We start from the raw sequence: 15,594 nt of genomic DNA on the forward strand, positions 1-15,594 counted from the left end.
AAAGAGATTTATACCTGAAGAATGATGGAATGGCTGAGATACTAAATGAGTACATCTACCTTTACAGGTAATTCTTCTAAATTCAATGCTTGCATTCTTGCACAACCCCACTTTATAGAAAAATCGCGCTTTAGAAACAGCGCTTAAAGTGTTAGCGATGTAATCACGTTACACCCAACGCACGTTTTAAAAGTTTGCACTTTACAAAGTATCCTAATTAGTGTAATCACATTACAGTGAATTTGTGTTAACGAAACGCATGCTGTAGCAGAACGAACTGTATTTTCCTTGGCAACATCTTGGCAACTTGCAATTGAGGTTAGTGTTATTAGAGGTGGTAAGTCATCTTGCTAGTTGGGATGCATATGTTACAACATGACTGGCATATGTAAGTGATACCTTCGTTGAAAGACAGCAAGTATAAGCCTGATATCAGCAGGTCCAAATCTGTTCAATCTCAGTAGTGAAAAAGCTTTTAAAAGTGTTAATTTGGAAGAAACCTCATGATCACTTACTCAAATATGGCTTAATTAAGGAAGGCCAGCACAAATTAGGAAGGCAGTTTATGTTTGACTGCATACTGACATCTTTTTTAATGACGTAACTGACAGGGTTAGAGTGGTTGATGTGGTTTCTTTAATTCATTCAGGAAGTGTAGGCTTCACTGGCTGGGCCAGTTTTTTATTGCCTATGTCCTTCAAAGTGATGCTGACCTTGCGTGCTGTTGGACAGAAAGGTGCTGATGAGCTACCTTCTTGAACTGTTGCATTCTAATTTGATGAAGGTATACCCACGTATTTAGAAGAGTAAAAGGCAGTGTTATTGAAACTTCGTTACTTACGTTTCAATTTTTCTACATATTTATCTCCTTCCAGAATGTTCTGTGGGTTCTCTGCTTGATGTTTGAGTGGAGGCTCAACCAGTTTCCATTGATCACTAAGCTTGAACTTGTCCCTCGATGAATAATTTATTTTTAAACTTACCTCATTTCCTCCAAATCATTTGCTGTGGTTACTGCCATGAGAGTTTGCTGTGCTGGCCTTTTTATTGGATATATTTAGTATTTCAGGTCTTATTTACTACGCTGGTTTGTCCCCTCTCTTCTAATACATTGTGTTGATATTTCTGCTCTTGCTCTGAATTGGAAAACATCTTCAACTTGACTTCGAATTTTCCACCCTTCTCTTATGGTCCATCTCTGATTGTTCCCGTCCCTTGCTTTATTTCTATCTCTATTTCTGGAGTTAAGCTGTCATTATATTTGTTAGATATCCACTCTGCCTGTTGCACTGTGCACCCTATAAGGATTGTATTCCATTGTTCTGATGATGCAGTTATCCACAACAATTCTCGAAAGATGACTTGCTTTGTCCCCTCAACGAAATTTCCCGCTTCCCCATCCCCTCTCCCTTGTCCATTCATTTAACCAGCATTGAGTTTCCAGGTTCCTCATGTTCCATTCCACTCATCTATATTCACCAGATCATTAACCACCATTTTTGCCAAATCCATTGTGATGTTACCACCAAATGTATCTTGTCGTCCCCCTGCTTTTAAGCATGCCAGTGAATTGTTCTCTGTAGGACACCTGATCTCCTCAGTCACCTTAGCACCCCAACACTCTTCCATGCAACAATAGGAGACACAATGCCAGTACTTTTACCACCACCTTCTGTGCCAGGCCCCACGCATTCCTTACAGATGAACCTTAGTTTTTCATGTACTACTTTAAGTTTATTCAAATATTCACTGCTCACAATTTATCATCTATATGTTGGGGAAACCAAACACAGACTGTGTAACTGAGTGCTGAACCTATCATCAACAGTACTATCAAGTAGCACTTGTTGAGCAATAACTTGTTCAGTAATACCCAGGTTGGGTTCTGACAGGGCCATTCAGCTCCTGACATCTTTAAAGGTTTGGTTCAAACATAGAGAAAGAGACTGAAATCAAGGCCACGTTTGACTGAGTTTGGCATCAAGGAACCCTAACCAAACTGGAGTCCAAGGGAATCTGAGGGAAAACTCTCTGCTTGTTGGCGTAATGCCTAGCTAAAAGGAAGGTAGTAATAGTTGCATGTCACTCATCTCAGTTCCAGTACTCAGGGTCAATATGTTCCAATCAACCTGTAGAGTCATGTTATGATGCACCTCCCTCTACCATCACCAATGTTCAGTAGCAGCACTATGTACTATTTGCAAGACACACTGCAAAAATTCACTAAGGTTCCTTTGACTAAACTTTCCAAAACCAAGATAACTTCCATCAAAAAGGACAAGGGCAACAAGTACATGGGAACACCACTAACTGCAGTTTCCATCCAAGTCAATAGCCATTCTGATTTGGCAATGTATCACGAATCCTTCAGTGTTATTGGGTCAAAATCTTGGAACTCCTTCCTTCAGCAGTTCAGTAAAGCAGCTCATCTAGGGATGGCAATAAATGCTTGCCCAGACAGCGATATCCACATAGAATGAATTTGAATAACTGCCTTTGTGGAACAATCGGCAGCAAAAGCTCTTAATTCATGTAATTTGTCATTTTAATTGTCAACATGGCTGTTAAGCTGATTTTCTGTTTTGTGCTGTTCTGATAACACACTATATATAAATTTGAGGTACAGCATCTAGTCTTTACTAATGATAGTCTTGATGCACCAGAATCAACTTTATCCAACTTAATGGTCAATTCCAGTGAATCTGTTCCTTTTAAATAACAAAAGCAGTGACTGTAAATTTATTTTCTTCATCTCAGCTCTAGGATAATTTACATTTACTACTTTTCACCTTTTTTTCTAATTGAATCATCTGAGATCTGTTTTCATACAGCAACAAGTTCATCCATTTTATCCCTTTCGAAGGAAAGACCATTTGCTATGAAGCCCAGAAACAGACAGTCCCCTTCATTGCTCTGGAGGTCACTGTGCAAAAATCAGAAGTGTTTCCTGTGGTGTGTTTTTGTATGTGGTGGGGAGGCTCTGCTTTCTTCTCAATCCCAAGCTGGACCTGAATCCCATGGAGACAGCATCTTTCAATCAGACTCTGCGAAAAAACAGATCCCTTAATAAAGCAAACCTCAGTTGGACTTTATTGATTAGATTAGATTACATTACAGTGTGGAAACACGCCCTTCGGCCCAACAAGTCCACACCGACCCGCCGAAGCGAAACCCACCCATACCCCTACATTTACCCCTTACCTAACACTATGGGCAATTTAGCATGGCCAATTCACCTGGCCTGCACATTTTTGGATTGTGGGAGGAAACCGGAGCACCCGGAGGAAACCCACGCAGACACGGGGAGAACGTGCAAACTCCACATTCTTGCCCTTCTATTCTGATTGCACCTAATGCCTTACCATTTTGTTCTTGAATGCTGCTAGTATCTCCCAATTATTTGGGTATATTGTTTTCTGTCTTAAATGTTAATTGCTTGTTCTCATTCCCCTGTCATGTTAGTATAAATTGTCCTCAATCGCATGAGCAAGTTAGCAACAATATTACTTTTTAAAAAGTCAGGATAAATTGACCTGCCTATGCAGGTCACATTTCCCAGGAATTAAAAGCCCTCCTTCTGCACCACCCCTCTCATCATGCATTCATTTTCTCTGTCGTGGAACTGTGGAATTCCCTACCATTTTCTTCCTAAACCACCCTCTTTGCCTCTGTACAACTCAACCAGTTATGGTGCTGTAGACTTGAGGATTTGACTGCACTTTGGAGAGGAACCATTGCTGTCACCCATATTCTGAAGTATGACATGCCATCAGATGAATGCCTGATAACCCTTGACTTCTTGATGATTAAGCATTTCCCCTTTTGCCTGCACATGTTTAGCTATGAGATGAGACATGCTACCCATTCAATCTTGTTACACCAACATGATGCCAACTACTTCCTTAAAGTCTGATACCTTGAGTTTTAGCTCCTCTGGGTGACAGCAATCCCTATGTGTGCATTGCTTTGAAATTTACACGTTTCTGGATGTGAGCTTCATATCACTGAGGTTCCCTGGAATTCCTTTATTTGTTTAACCTAACTTAATGAAAATAAATTAGGACTTACCAAGGACCTAAGAAGTTAGAAAAAAATGACCAATCAGTCCCCTCTCCTGCGACAATATTTTCGCTATTCTTGCCTTGTTCCCCATCACTTAAACATAACTATGACTGAATGCCTCCAAACCTCTGTCTGATCTCATACATTTCAACCCTTTGTAAACCTGAGGTCATCCGGACCTTTGTCCTATTTTTCACCAGATGCTGTTCACTTGTTCTTCCCCATGCTTCTTGAATCACATTGGGTTCTGGCCAAGCAGTATCTTGAATTTTAAAATTATTGGTTCATAGTTGGTGGTCCTGCCTTCACCTGTTTAGGCTGTTGTTCTGGAATTTCCTCCCTCAGTCTCTCAACCTCTCTACGTTTGCTTTCCTCCTTTACGCTTCTGCTTAAAACCAATCTGTTGAACTAGGCTTTTAGTAATTTGCTTTGATACCTCCTAATCTGGCTCTGTGTCATGTTTTATAATGCCTCAGAAGTGCTATGGGATATTTTACATTAGAGACGTGATACAAATACAAGTTGTTGATACAGGAAAGGCATGTACTGGAATATTGTTTATTTAAAGAGTAGCTGCTCTAAAAGTCCAAGAAATATTTGGATTTAAATTGTCTCATGGATTACAATTAAATTCATTTCTTCTTTTCTGCATTTCTGTATTCTAAAGCATTAAAATTAAATCCTGAAAATTAAGTTGTATGCATCTGGCATTTCAAGGTTTTTTATTTTTCTTTTCATTTTTATCCCTTGCAGAAAATAGGTTGAATTTAATTTGGGAATTTGCACTTGACAATATGTTTGTTACTGTACAGATGGTGGTGAAAACATTCATGGATATGGACCAGGACTCTGAAGATGAAAAGCAACAATATCTTCCATTGGCTTTGCATTTGGCTTCGGAATTCTTTCTCAGGAATCCCAATAAAGATGTTCGTTTGCTTGTGGCTTGCTGTCTGGCTGATATCTTCAGAATCTATGCTCCAGAAGCTCCGTATACGTCTCATGACAAACTTAAGGTAAATAATGATTGTTGAAACTGAAACATTCATGGACTAAAGGCAGTATTTAGTGTTCATTCTTAGAATGTATTACTTTCTTTGACAGTTACGTTTGTTTTGACAATTTGATTTCTGTGTTCTCTATCACAAAAGTCATTTATCTGGGTCGTCATTCCTACTTTGAAATGTTAACTGCCTGAGGGGATGAAGGCAAAGTTTGCAAGCTTAATGAGGAAGCCGACCATGGTAGTGTGGTATAAAATGCCATTCAAGGGGTGTGAGGGGGTAAGACACTGTTGTCTCCAGTGAGATCAGGAATTTTGAAGGCTACATTGTCTGCCAACTGTTTAATCCTCATAGCTACAAGGAGAACGTGGAAGTGGGGAGGTGGAGGATCAAGTTGTAATGGTCCATCTCGGATTCAACAGCATTGGTAGAACCAGATTGATGCTAATCTGAGTGTGTTCGAAAAGCTGGATTGCAAGTAAAATGCAGAATCTTACCAGCAATAATCTTTTAATTTTTGGCTGAGCCAAGTGCAAATTAGCATTGGGATAAATCGATGAGAAGGTTAGAAAAAGAAAAAAAAGTGAGAAGGTTAAATAAGTGGTTGATAAAATGGTATAACTGCCAGGAGTTTTATTTCATGTAGCAGTGGCAACAGTACAAAGAGAGAACCAGTGTTCTGATCAGTGGAACACAAACTAGCAGATAGGGCTTTAAACTCATGAGGGGTTGAGTGAGAGGATTCAGAAAAAAATAGTGTCGAGCAGTAAGAGAAATGTCAAGGTTAGAGAACAGAGCTAGAAACAAGTAGAAACAAGCAGAGTGGGAAAAAATGGACAAAATATAGCATAACTAAATAGGACATTGGTAATTGTAATGAGGTTGGGGGGAAAACAAGTAAATTAAAGCTAAAGCACAAAATTTGAATGTGTGGAGCATCTCAGCAAAGGCAATAAATTAATAACACAGTTGGAAACGAATTGGTTTGATTTAAGTTTTTGGCACTGGTTACAGTAAAACCAAGGTTAAAAATCTAAATATTCCAGGCTTTTTGATATTTAAACGAGACAGACAAAATGGAAAGGGAAAGGCAAAAATCACAGTTAGAAAGGAGAATAGTGACAAAAAGAAACAGGACTCTGGCACATAGAGTCATAGGTGTAGAGCATGGACCCGTCCATGCCGACCAGATAACCCAACCCAATCTAGTCCCACCTGCTAGCACCCGGCCCATGTCCCTCCAAACCTTCCTATTCATATACCCATCCAAATACCTCTTAAATGTTGCAATTGTACCAGCCTCCACCATGTCCTATGGCAGCTCATTCCATACACGTACCACCCTCTGTGTGAAAAAGTTGCCCCTTAGGTCTCTTTTTTATCTTTGCCCTCTCACCCTAAACCTATGCCCTCTAGTTCTGGACTCCCCGACCCCAGGGAAAAGACTTTGTCTATTAATCCTATTAATCCTATCCATGCCCCATGGGTTGGTGATGTCATTTCTGTGGTGACATCATTTCCTGTGGAAAATACCTTGCAAGGACTGTAACAAAAACTACATTGGACAAACAGCAGAAGACGAGCCACCAGGATATGTGAGCAACAACTAGTCACAAAAAGACATGACCCAGTCTAACTAGAATCCTTACGTACAGGTGGGGAAGGACACCACTTCGACTGGGACAACACATCCATCCTAGGACGAGCCAAATAGAGACACGCATGAGAATTCCTAGAAGCATGGCATTCCAACCGGAACTCTATCAATAAACACATTGACTTGGATCACATTTACCACCCCCTGAGAAAAAGAACAGGAAATTACATCACCAGAGGAAACTGCGTCACCACAGGAAATGACATCACCAACCCAAGGAAACCTAAACACACAAAAAGTGAGCCATAGTGCCAATGCTTCATCAGAAGGCTCACTGAAGATGTTACCTAGCATGGTGACGAAATGTCTGAAAATGAACCTTCCAGCTCAGCGAGCAAACCTACATCCAGAACCTCAACCTGAACTATAAATCTTCTCAAAACACGCTAAGATCTAAGCTCTTAAGTCCTACCACATCCAGTCATGAATGGCGGAGGATAATGGGTGCTCCACATATATCCTCATCCTCAATGATGGAAGATCCAGGCACATCAGTGCAAAAGATGAAAGTGAAGCATTTGCAGCAGTCTTCAGCCAGAAGTGCTGAGCAGAGGATCCATCTCTGCCTTTTCCAGTGCTCCCCGCATCACTGATGCAATTCTGTTCACTGCACATGATATCAAGAAACTATTGAATACTGCAGTGTCTCTGACAACATTCTAGCAATAGTACTGAAGACTTGCCAAGCTGTTCCAGTACAGCTGTGACACTTACATCTACCCATCAAGCGAGCATCTGCTTAGCAACAACCTACTCACTTACACTTAGTTTGGGTTCCGCTAAGAACTTTCAGCTCCTGGCCAAATTATATTTTTGGTTCAAGAATGTATGAGAGCTGAACTCCAGAGGTGAGGTGAAAATAACAGCCCTTGACACATCTGCAGGTGACAGTGGAACCTGGGCTTCCCAGTTCCGTGATAGGGATGCTACCACCGTGGCAGAAGAGCCAACGTTCTTCAGGCTAATGTGCAAGGTGCAAAGCTGCTTCACGAACCTTCCCTCGATCAAAAGCTCCGAAGTGGGGATGTTTGATGATTGTGCAATGTCCAGCACCATTCGCGAGTCCTCAGTCACTGAAAGTGTCCAAATGCAACAAGATCTGGGCAATATACAGGCTTCAGCTAACAAGTGACAAGTAACATTTGTGCCACATATGCCAGGCAATGACCATCTCCAGTAAGAGACAATCTAACCATTGCCTATCAATAGTGGTCTCACTGTCACTGAATTCTTCTTCCCCCCCCCAGTTAACATACTTGGAGTTATCGTTTAAGAATGTGTATAGGGTATGAGCAAGTAGGGAAAGAGTTAAGTTCTGAGTTTTGTGAAATGAGAAGTTCATCTGAGCATGACACAGGTCAGGTAAGAACTTGCAATTAACAATGGGGTACTGGAGGCAAGGGTAATGGGTTAACAAGGTTAAAAAGCATTCATTATGTAGAGCCATTTAACAATATTGGAAGCATTCAGTATGTAAGGTCAGTTTAACAAGGTAAACAGTATTCATTATGTGAAGCCAGTTAAGGTTATGAACATTCATTGTGTAATAGCAGATGGCTTAATCTTTACTATCGACACTTGTTGATTGTAATGCTCACCCAATCAATATGTATGTTGCCATATCTGGATGCTCCTCCCTGTAAAATGACTATATTCATCAAGAAACTGCTGTTCGAGAGAGAAGACCAAGAACTCATGTCTCTGTGCACATGGACAATCGTTCTCTCTCCCTCCAGGGCCCGGAATAAAGATGAAGGAGGTAAAACCATACGGTGTCTCTCAGCATTTTGCTTTGACTGAGGGGAGAACGAGACGACACGTTGACCAGAAACTTGACTAGACCCACCATATAAATTTAGTGGCTACAGAAGTAGTTCAGAGACTAGGAATACTGCTGTGGGTAATTCACTTCCTGATTCTCTAAAGCCTGTCCACCATGTATGAGGCACAAGTCAGGAGTGTGATGGAACATTTATCACCTAACTGCATGGCTGCAGCTCCAACAACACTTGAGAAACTTGATGCCATCCAGGACAAAGCCACCTGCTTAATTGGCACCACATAGACAAACATCTACTCGCTCCTCTACTGATGCTCAATAGCAGCAATGTGTACAACAAGATGCCTACAGAAATCTACAAAAGACCCTTAGACAGCAACTTCCAAATCCACAACTATTTCCATCTAGAAGGACAAGGTCAGCAGATACATGGGAACACCACCATTTGCAAATATATCACCCTACACTGTTGCTGAGTCAATGTCCTGGAATTCCCTACCCAGCAGCATTGTGGTTCTGTCTACCTGCACTTTGTCAAGGACATCTTGGGGCATGTAATAAACACTGGCCAGTGACATCGATGTCTAATGAGTGAATAAATAGAAAAGGGTTTTGGATGAATTAAGGCAGATTTTATTAGAGTAAGGCAGGATCTGGCCAAAATAGACTAGGAACAGCCACATGACAGTAAATCTACAGCAGAACAGTGAGAAGCATTCAGAAAGGTGCTGGGGAGAGTGTACAGGCCCAGCATGTCCCTCGACGTTGACATGTAAGTCCAACAAGCTCAGAGAACCCTGGAGGTCTTGGAATATTCTGCATTGAAGAAAAAGAGAGAGGTGTAACTGGGACACAGGGAGCGTTTCAGTGGAGGTTTGAAAGAGTACAAAGTACAGGGGGAGTGATTCTCAAGAAAGCAAGTAGAACAAAGAGGGGCATGCACACACAGCACTGCTGGGCAAGGTTACAGAGAATCCCAAGATATTCTACAACTTGATTGTGAGGAAGATCACAACCATAGAGTGGGAGCTTATTAGGGATAAGGAACCAATCTGTGTATGAAGCTAGAGGACATGGGTAGGGTTAAACAAGTACTTATTATCTGTCTTGAGAGAAGGCAGATGCAAGTACAGAATTTGAGAAGATGGACTGTGAAGTTCTTGAAATTGTTATCGGAAGCAAGGAGGTACTACAGGTTTTGGCTCAGTTAAGATGGGGCAGATTCTCCGGTCTGCATGAGTTGCATCTCAGGCAGCTGTGGGAGATGAAGGAGGAAATAATAAGCACTCTGACCCAAATTTTTAAATCATCTGTGGCCACAGGGGAGGTGCCAGAGGGCAGCTACTATGTTTCAACTTTTCCAGAATGGTGGTAGAGAGAAACTAGGGAATTACAGGCTAGAGAGTCTCACATCAGCGGTAGAGAAACTATTAGAGTAAATAGTGAAGGAGAAAATAAATCCCCATTTAAAGAAGCATGGTTTGATCAGGGATTGTCAGAAGGAGGTCATCCCAAACAAATTTCAATTTCTCAAGGAGGTAACCAAGTATGTAGGTGGGGTAGGGCTGTTGATGCAGTTTATGTGGATTTTGGCTAGGCCTTTGACAGGCTCCAACATGGGACACTGATAAAATACAAGCTCATGAGAGCAGGGGTAATTTGGCAAATAGGATCCAAAATTGGCTTAGTGGCCAGAGACAGAGGGTGATGGTAAAAGGCTGTTTGTGTGCCAGGAGGCCAGTGTACAGGGGTATTCCACAGGAGTCATTGTTGGGTCCCTTGATTGTTTTTGTTATTCATAAATGATGTAGCTGAGAATCTTGATGGGGGTTGGTGATACGCAAGTTTGTGGTTGATGCAAAAATTGCCAGTGTGTTTGATACTGAGGATAGGGGTCTTTGGTTACAGGAAGATAGAAATGGATTAGTTAGATAAGCAGGTCAGAGGCCGGTAGAATTTATTCCGTATAAATGAGAGGTGCTGCACTTTCTTAGAATTAAGAGAAGCAAGTTACCTATGAATGGCAGAACCTAAGGAAGCTTGGATGGACAGAGGAATCTTGAGATGCTTGCCCACAGATCCCGAGACAGGTTTGTAGGATAGTGAAGCAGGCAAATGGGACACTTGCCTTTTTCAATCAAGGCACAGATTATAAGAGCACAGCGCTGTACAAAATTTTGGTTGGCCGCAACTGAAATACTGTGTGCGGTTCTGGTCACCACACTATAGGATGGATGTGCTTGCAGTGAATCAGGTGCAGAGGAGATTGACCAAGATTCTGCCCAGGATGGAGCATTTCTGCTTTAAAGAGAGCTGGATAATCATGGGTTGTTTTCTTCTGAGTCGAGAAGATTGAGGGGAGACCGTATAGAAAGGCAAGTAGCTGGTCCCCTTAGTCCAAGGTCAAAAAACAAGGACTAGTGTTTTAAAGTGAAAGATGGGTTGTTCAGAGTCATTTACTATGGTGATATCGTTTACTTTTTCTCGGGGGGTGGTAGATGGTGTCCAAGTCAATGTGTTTGTTGATAGAGTTCATGTTGGAATGCCATGCTTCTAGGAATTCTCATGCGTGTCTCTGTTTGGCTTGTCCTAGAATTGATGTGTTGTCCCAGTTGAAGTGGTGTCCTTCCTCATCAGTATGTAAGGATACTAGTGAGAGAGGGTCATGTTGTTTTGTGGCTAGTTGATGTTCACGGATCCTGGTGGCTAGTTTTCTGCCTGTTTGTCCAATGTAGTGTTTGTTACAGTCTTTGCACAGTATTTTGTAAAAATAATTAGTGTCGCTATCGAATTAGACCCCATCCACCACCCCCTGAGAAAAAGAACAGGAAATGACACCACCAACCCAAACATAAAGATAGAAAGCAGGAATTATCAACAGTGCTTCACCTGGAGGCCCACTGAAGATGTTACCTAATAGGGTGCTGAAACATCTGGAAATGAACCTTCCAGCTCAGCGAGCAAACCTATATCCAAAACTTCAACCTGAACTACAAATCTTCTCAAAACTTGCTGATTCCATTACATTTGCTTTCTCTATTGCCTGCTGAATGTACACAACAGCCATTTTGTCATTTATGCATGAGGATTCTGTAGCTTTCTTTAGTCTTTCTCTATTTAACTAATACTCAACTCCTCTGTTCTTACTGATAATGTGTGTATCCTCTCATTGCCCCACATTATATTCCAACTGACCAGTTTTTCCCCACTTGCTGTCTGCATCTCTCTGCAGGTTCCATCATACTGACCACTTACCTTCCCATCTATTTTTGTTTGATTTGCAAACTTGGCCATAATTTGTTCATTTGCCTCACACAGGTCATTAATATATTTTGTAAATAATTGTGGCTTGAGCACTGATTGCTCTGGCACTCCACTATTTACAGGTTACAGTTCTGAAGATTCTTATTTGATCCTTTTGGTTACCTTAGAATTATGCGTCTATGCTCTTTACTTATTGATCAGTGAACACATTCTATCTGCATGTCTATCATATTGAAGTGACAACTTCAGAGATCAATTGTGTTAGGGGACTCTCTAGTCCGAGGTACAGGCAGACGTTTCTGTGGCTAGCAGCGAAAAATCAGAATGATGTGTTGCTTCTCTGGTGCCAGGATCAAGTATGCCTCAGAGTGTGCTGAATTTTCTCAAGGGGGAGAGGGGCCAGCAAGAGGTCACTGTCCACGTTGGAATCAACAGTATAGGAAGGGAAAAGGTTGAGATTCTGAAGGGAGATTAGAGAGTTAGGCAGGAATTTAAAAAGGAGGTCCTTGAGAGTAGTAATATCTGGATTGCTCCTGGTGCTACGAGCTCGTGAGGGCAGGGATAGGAGGATACAGCAGATGAATGCATGGCTGAGGAGCTGGTGTATGGGAGAAGGATTCACATTTTTGGATCATTGGAAGCTGTTTTGGGGTAGAAGTGACCTGTACAAGAAGGACAGATTGCACCTAACTTGGAAGGGGACTAAGATACTGGCAGGGAGCTTTGCTAGAGCTGCTGGGAGGATTTAAAGTAGTAAGGTGTGAGGGTGGGACCCAGGGAGATAGTGAGGAAAGAGATCAATCTGAGACTGGTATAGTTAAGAACAGAAGCGAGTCAAACAGTCAGGGCAGGCAGGGACAAGGTAGGACAAATAAATTAAACTGCATTTATTTCAATGCAAGGGGCCTTACAGGGAAGGCAGATGAACTCAGAGCATGGTTAGGAACATGGGACTGGGATATCATAGCAATTACAGAAACACTGCTCAGGGATGGGCAGAACTAGCAGCTTAATGTTCCAGGATACAAATGCTACAGGAAGGATAGAAAAGGAGCAAGAGAAGGGGGAGTTTTTGATGAGGGATGGCATGTTCTGAGGGAACATATTCCTGGAAATGCACCCAGGGAAGTTATTTGTGTGGAACTGAGAAATAAGAAAGGGATGATCACCTTTTTGGGATTGTATTATAGACCCCCTAATAGTCAGCAGGAAATTGAGAAACAAACTTGTAAGGAGATCTCAGCTATCTGTAAGAAAAATAGTGTAGTTATGGTAGGGGATTTTAACATTCCGAACCTAGACTGGGACTGCCACAGTGTTAAGGGTTCAGATGGAGAGGAATTTAAGTGTGTACAAGACAATTTTCTGATTCAGTATGTGGATGTACCTACTAGAGAAGGTGCAAAACCTGACCTACTCTTGGGAAATAAGAAAGGCCAGGTGACTGAGGTGTCATTGGGGGAGCACTTTGGGGCCAGCGATCATAATTCTATTAGATTTAAAATAGTGATGGAAAAGGATAGACCTGATCTAAAAGTAGAAGTTCTAAATTGAAGAAAGGAGAAAGTGAGGTCTGCAGATGCTGGAGATCAGAGCTGAAAATGTGTAGCTGGAACAGCGCAGCAGGTCAGGCAGCATCCAGGGAACAGGAGAATCGACGTTTCGGGCATAAGCCCTTCTTCAGGAATCCTTCTTCAGTTTCCTGAAGAAGGGCTTATGCCCGAAACGTCGATTCTCCTGTTCCCTGGATGCTGCCTAACCTGCTGCGCTGTTCCAGCAACACATTTTCAGCTCTAAATTGAAGAAAGGCCAATTTTGACGGTATTAGGCAAGAACTTTTGAAAGCTGATTGGGGGCAGATGTTCGCAGGTAAAGGGATGCCTGGAAAATGGGAAACCTTCTGAAATGAGACAACGAGAATCCAGAGAAAGTATATTCCTGTCAGGGTGAAAGGAAAGGCTGGTAAGTATAGGGAATGCTGGATGACTAAAGAAATTGAGGGTTTGGTTAAGAAAAAGGAGGAAGCATATGTCAGGTATAGACAGGAAGTAGGAGTATACTTGAGAGGGAAATCAGGAGGGCAAAAAGGGGAATTAAGGAGAATCCAAAGGGTTTTTACAAATACATTGAGGACAAAAGGGTAATGAGGTCGGGAGAGAATAGGGCCCCTCAAAGATTACCAAGGCAGCCTTTGTGTGGAGACGCAGAAAATGGGGGGAGATACTAAATGAGTATCTTGCATCAGTATTTACCGTGGAAAAAGATATGCAAGAAATAGATGGTGACACCTTGCAAAATGTCCAGATTACAAAGGAGGAAATGCTGGATGTCTTGAAATGCGTAAAAGTAGATAAGTCTTCAGGACCTAATCAGGTGTGACCTTGAACTCTGTGGGAAGGTGGGGAAATGATTGCTGGGCCTCTTGCTGAGATATTTGTATCATCGATAGTCACAGGTGAGGTTCTGAAAGACTGGAGGTTGGCTGACGTGGTGCCATTGTTTAAGAAAGGTGGTAAGGACAAGCCAGGGAACTATAGACCAGTGAGCCTGACGTTGGGGGTGGTCAAGTTGTTGGAGGGAATCCTGAGGGACAGGATGTACATGTATTTGGAAAGACAAGGACTGATTAGGGATAGTCAACATGGCTTTATGCGTGCGAAATCATCTCTCACAACCTTGACTGAGATTTTTGAGGAAGTAACAAAGAGGATTGATGAGGGCAGAGCGATAGGTGTGATCTATATGGACTTCCGTAAGGCGTTTAACAAGATTCCCCATCGGAGACTAGTTAGCAAGATTATATCTCATGGAATTCAGGGAGAACTAGCCATTTGGAGACAGAACTGGCTCAAAGGTAGAAGACAGAGGGTGATGGTAGAGGGTTGTTTTTCAGACAGGAGGCCTGTGACCAGTGGAGTGTCACAAGGATCGGTGCTGGGCCCTCTACTTTTTGTCATTTGTATAAACGATTTGGATGTGAGCATAAGAGGTATAGTTAGTAAGTTTGCAGATGACACCAAAATTGGAGGTGTAATGGACAGCAAAGAAGGTTACCTCAGATTACAACAGGTCCTTGATCAGATGTGTCAATGGGCTGAAAGTGGCAAATGGAGTTTAATTCAGATAAATGCTTCATTTTGGGAAAGCAAATCCTATCAGGACTTATACACTTAATGGTAAGGTCCTAGGGAGTGTTGCTGAACAGAGACATTGGAGTGCAGGTTCATAACTCCTTGAAAGTGGAGTCGCAGGTAGATAGGATAGTGAAGAAGGCATTTGGTATGCTTTCCTTTATTGGTCAGAGTGTTGAGTACAGGAGTTGGGAGGTCATGTTGCGGCTATATAGGACACTGTTGGAATATTGTGTGCAATTCTGGTCTCCTTCCTATTGGAAGGATGTTGTGAAACTTGAAAGAGTTGAGAAAACATTTACGAGGATTGTTGCCAGGGTTGGAGGATTTGAGCTCTATAGAGGCTGAACAGGCTAGGGCTGTTTTTCCTGGAGTGTCGGAGGCTGTGGGGTGACCTTATATAGGTTTATAAAATTATGTGGCGCGTGGATAGAATAAATAGACAAAGTCTTTTCCCTGGGGTCAGGGAGTCCAGAACTAGAGCGCATAGGTTTAGGGTGAGAGGGTAAAGATATAAAAGGGAACTAAGGGGCAACTTTTTCACTCAGAGGGTGGTACGTGTATGGAATGAGCTGCCAGAGGAAGTGGTGGAGGCTGACACAATTGCAACATTTAAAAGGCATTTGGATGAGTATATGAATAGGAAGTGTTTGGAGGGATATGGGTGAGAGGTGCTGGCAGGTGGGACTAGATTGT

General features: G+C 42.1%; 1 protein-coding gene across 9 annotated transcripts in view; it reads left to right on the forward strand.

The window, feature by feature from the left end:
- The window catches only part of pds5a (PDS5 cohesin associated factor A), a 220,537-nt gene that overhangs the window by 41,989 nt on the left and 162,954 nt on the right, over positions 1 to 15,594 (forward strand). For all 9 annotated transcript variants that reach the window (XM_043692710.1, XM_043692723.1, XM_043692753.1 and 6 more), the window contains exon 3: positions 4,875 to 5,078. In XM_043692710.1, the coding sequence (XP_043548645.1) occupies positions 4,875 to 5,078 (204 nt within the window). The remainder of the gene's footprint in view (positions 1 to 4,874; positions 5,079 to 15,594) is intronic.

Source organism: Chiloscyllium plagiosum, chromosome 1, assembly GCF_004010195.1.
Source record: "Chiloscyllium plagiosum isolate BGI_BamShark_2017 chromosome 1, ASM401019v2, whole genome shotgun sequence".
NCBI classification, from domain to species: domain Eukaryota; kingdom Metazoa; phylum Chordata; class Chondrichthyes; order Orectolobiformes; family Hemiscylliidae; genus Chiloscyllium; species Chiloscyllium plagiosum.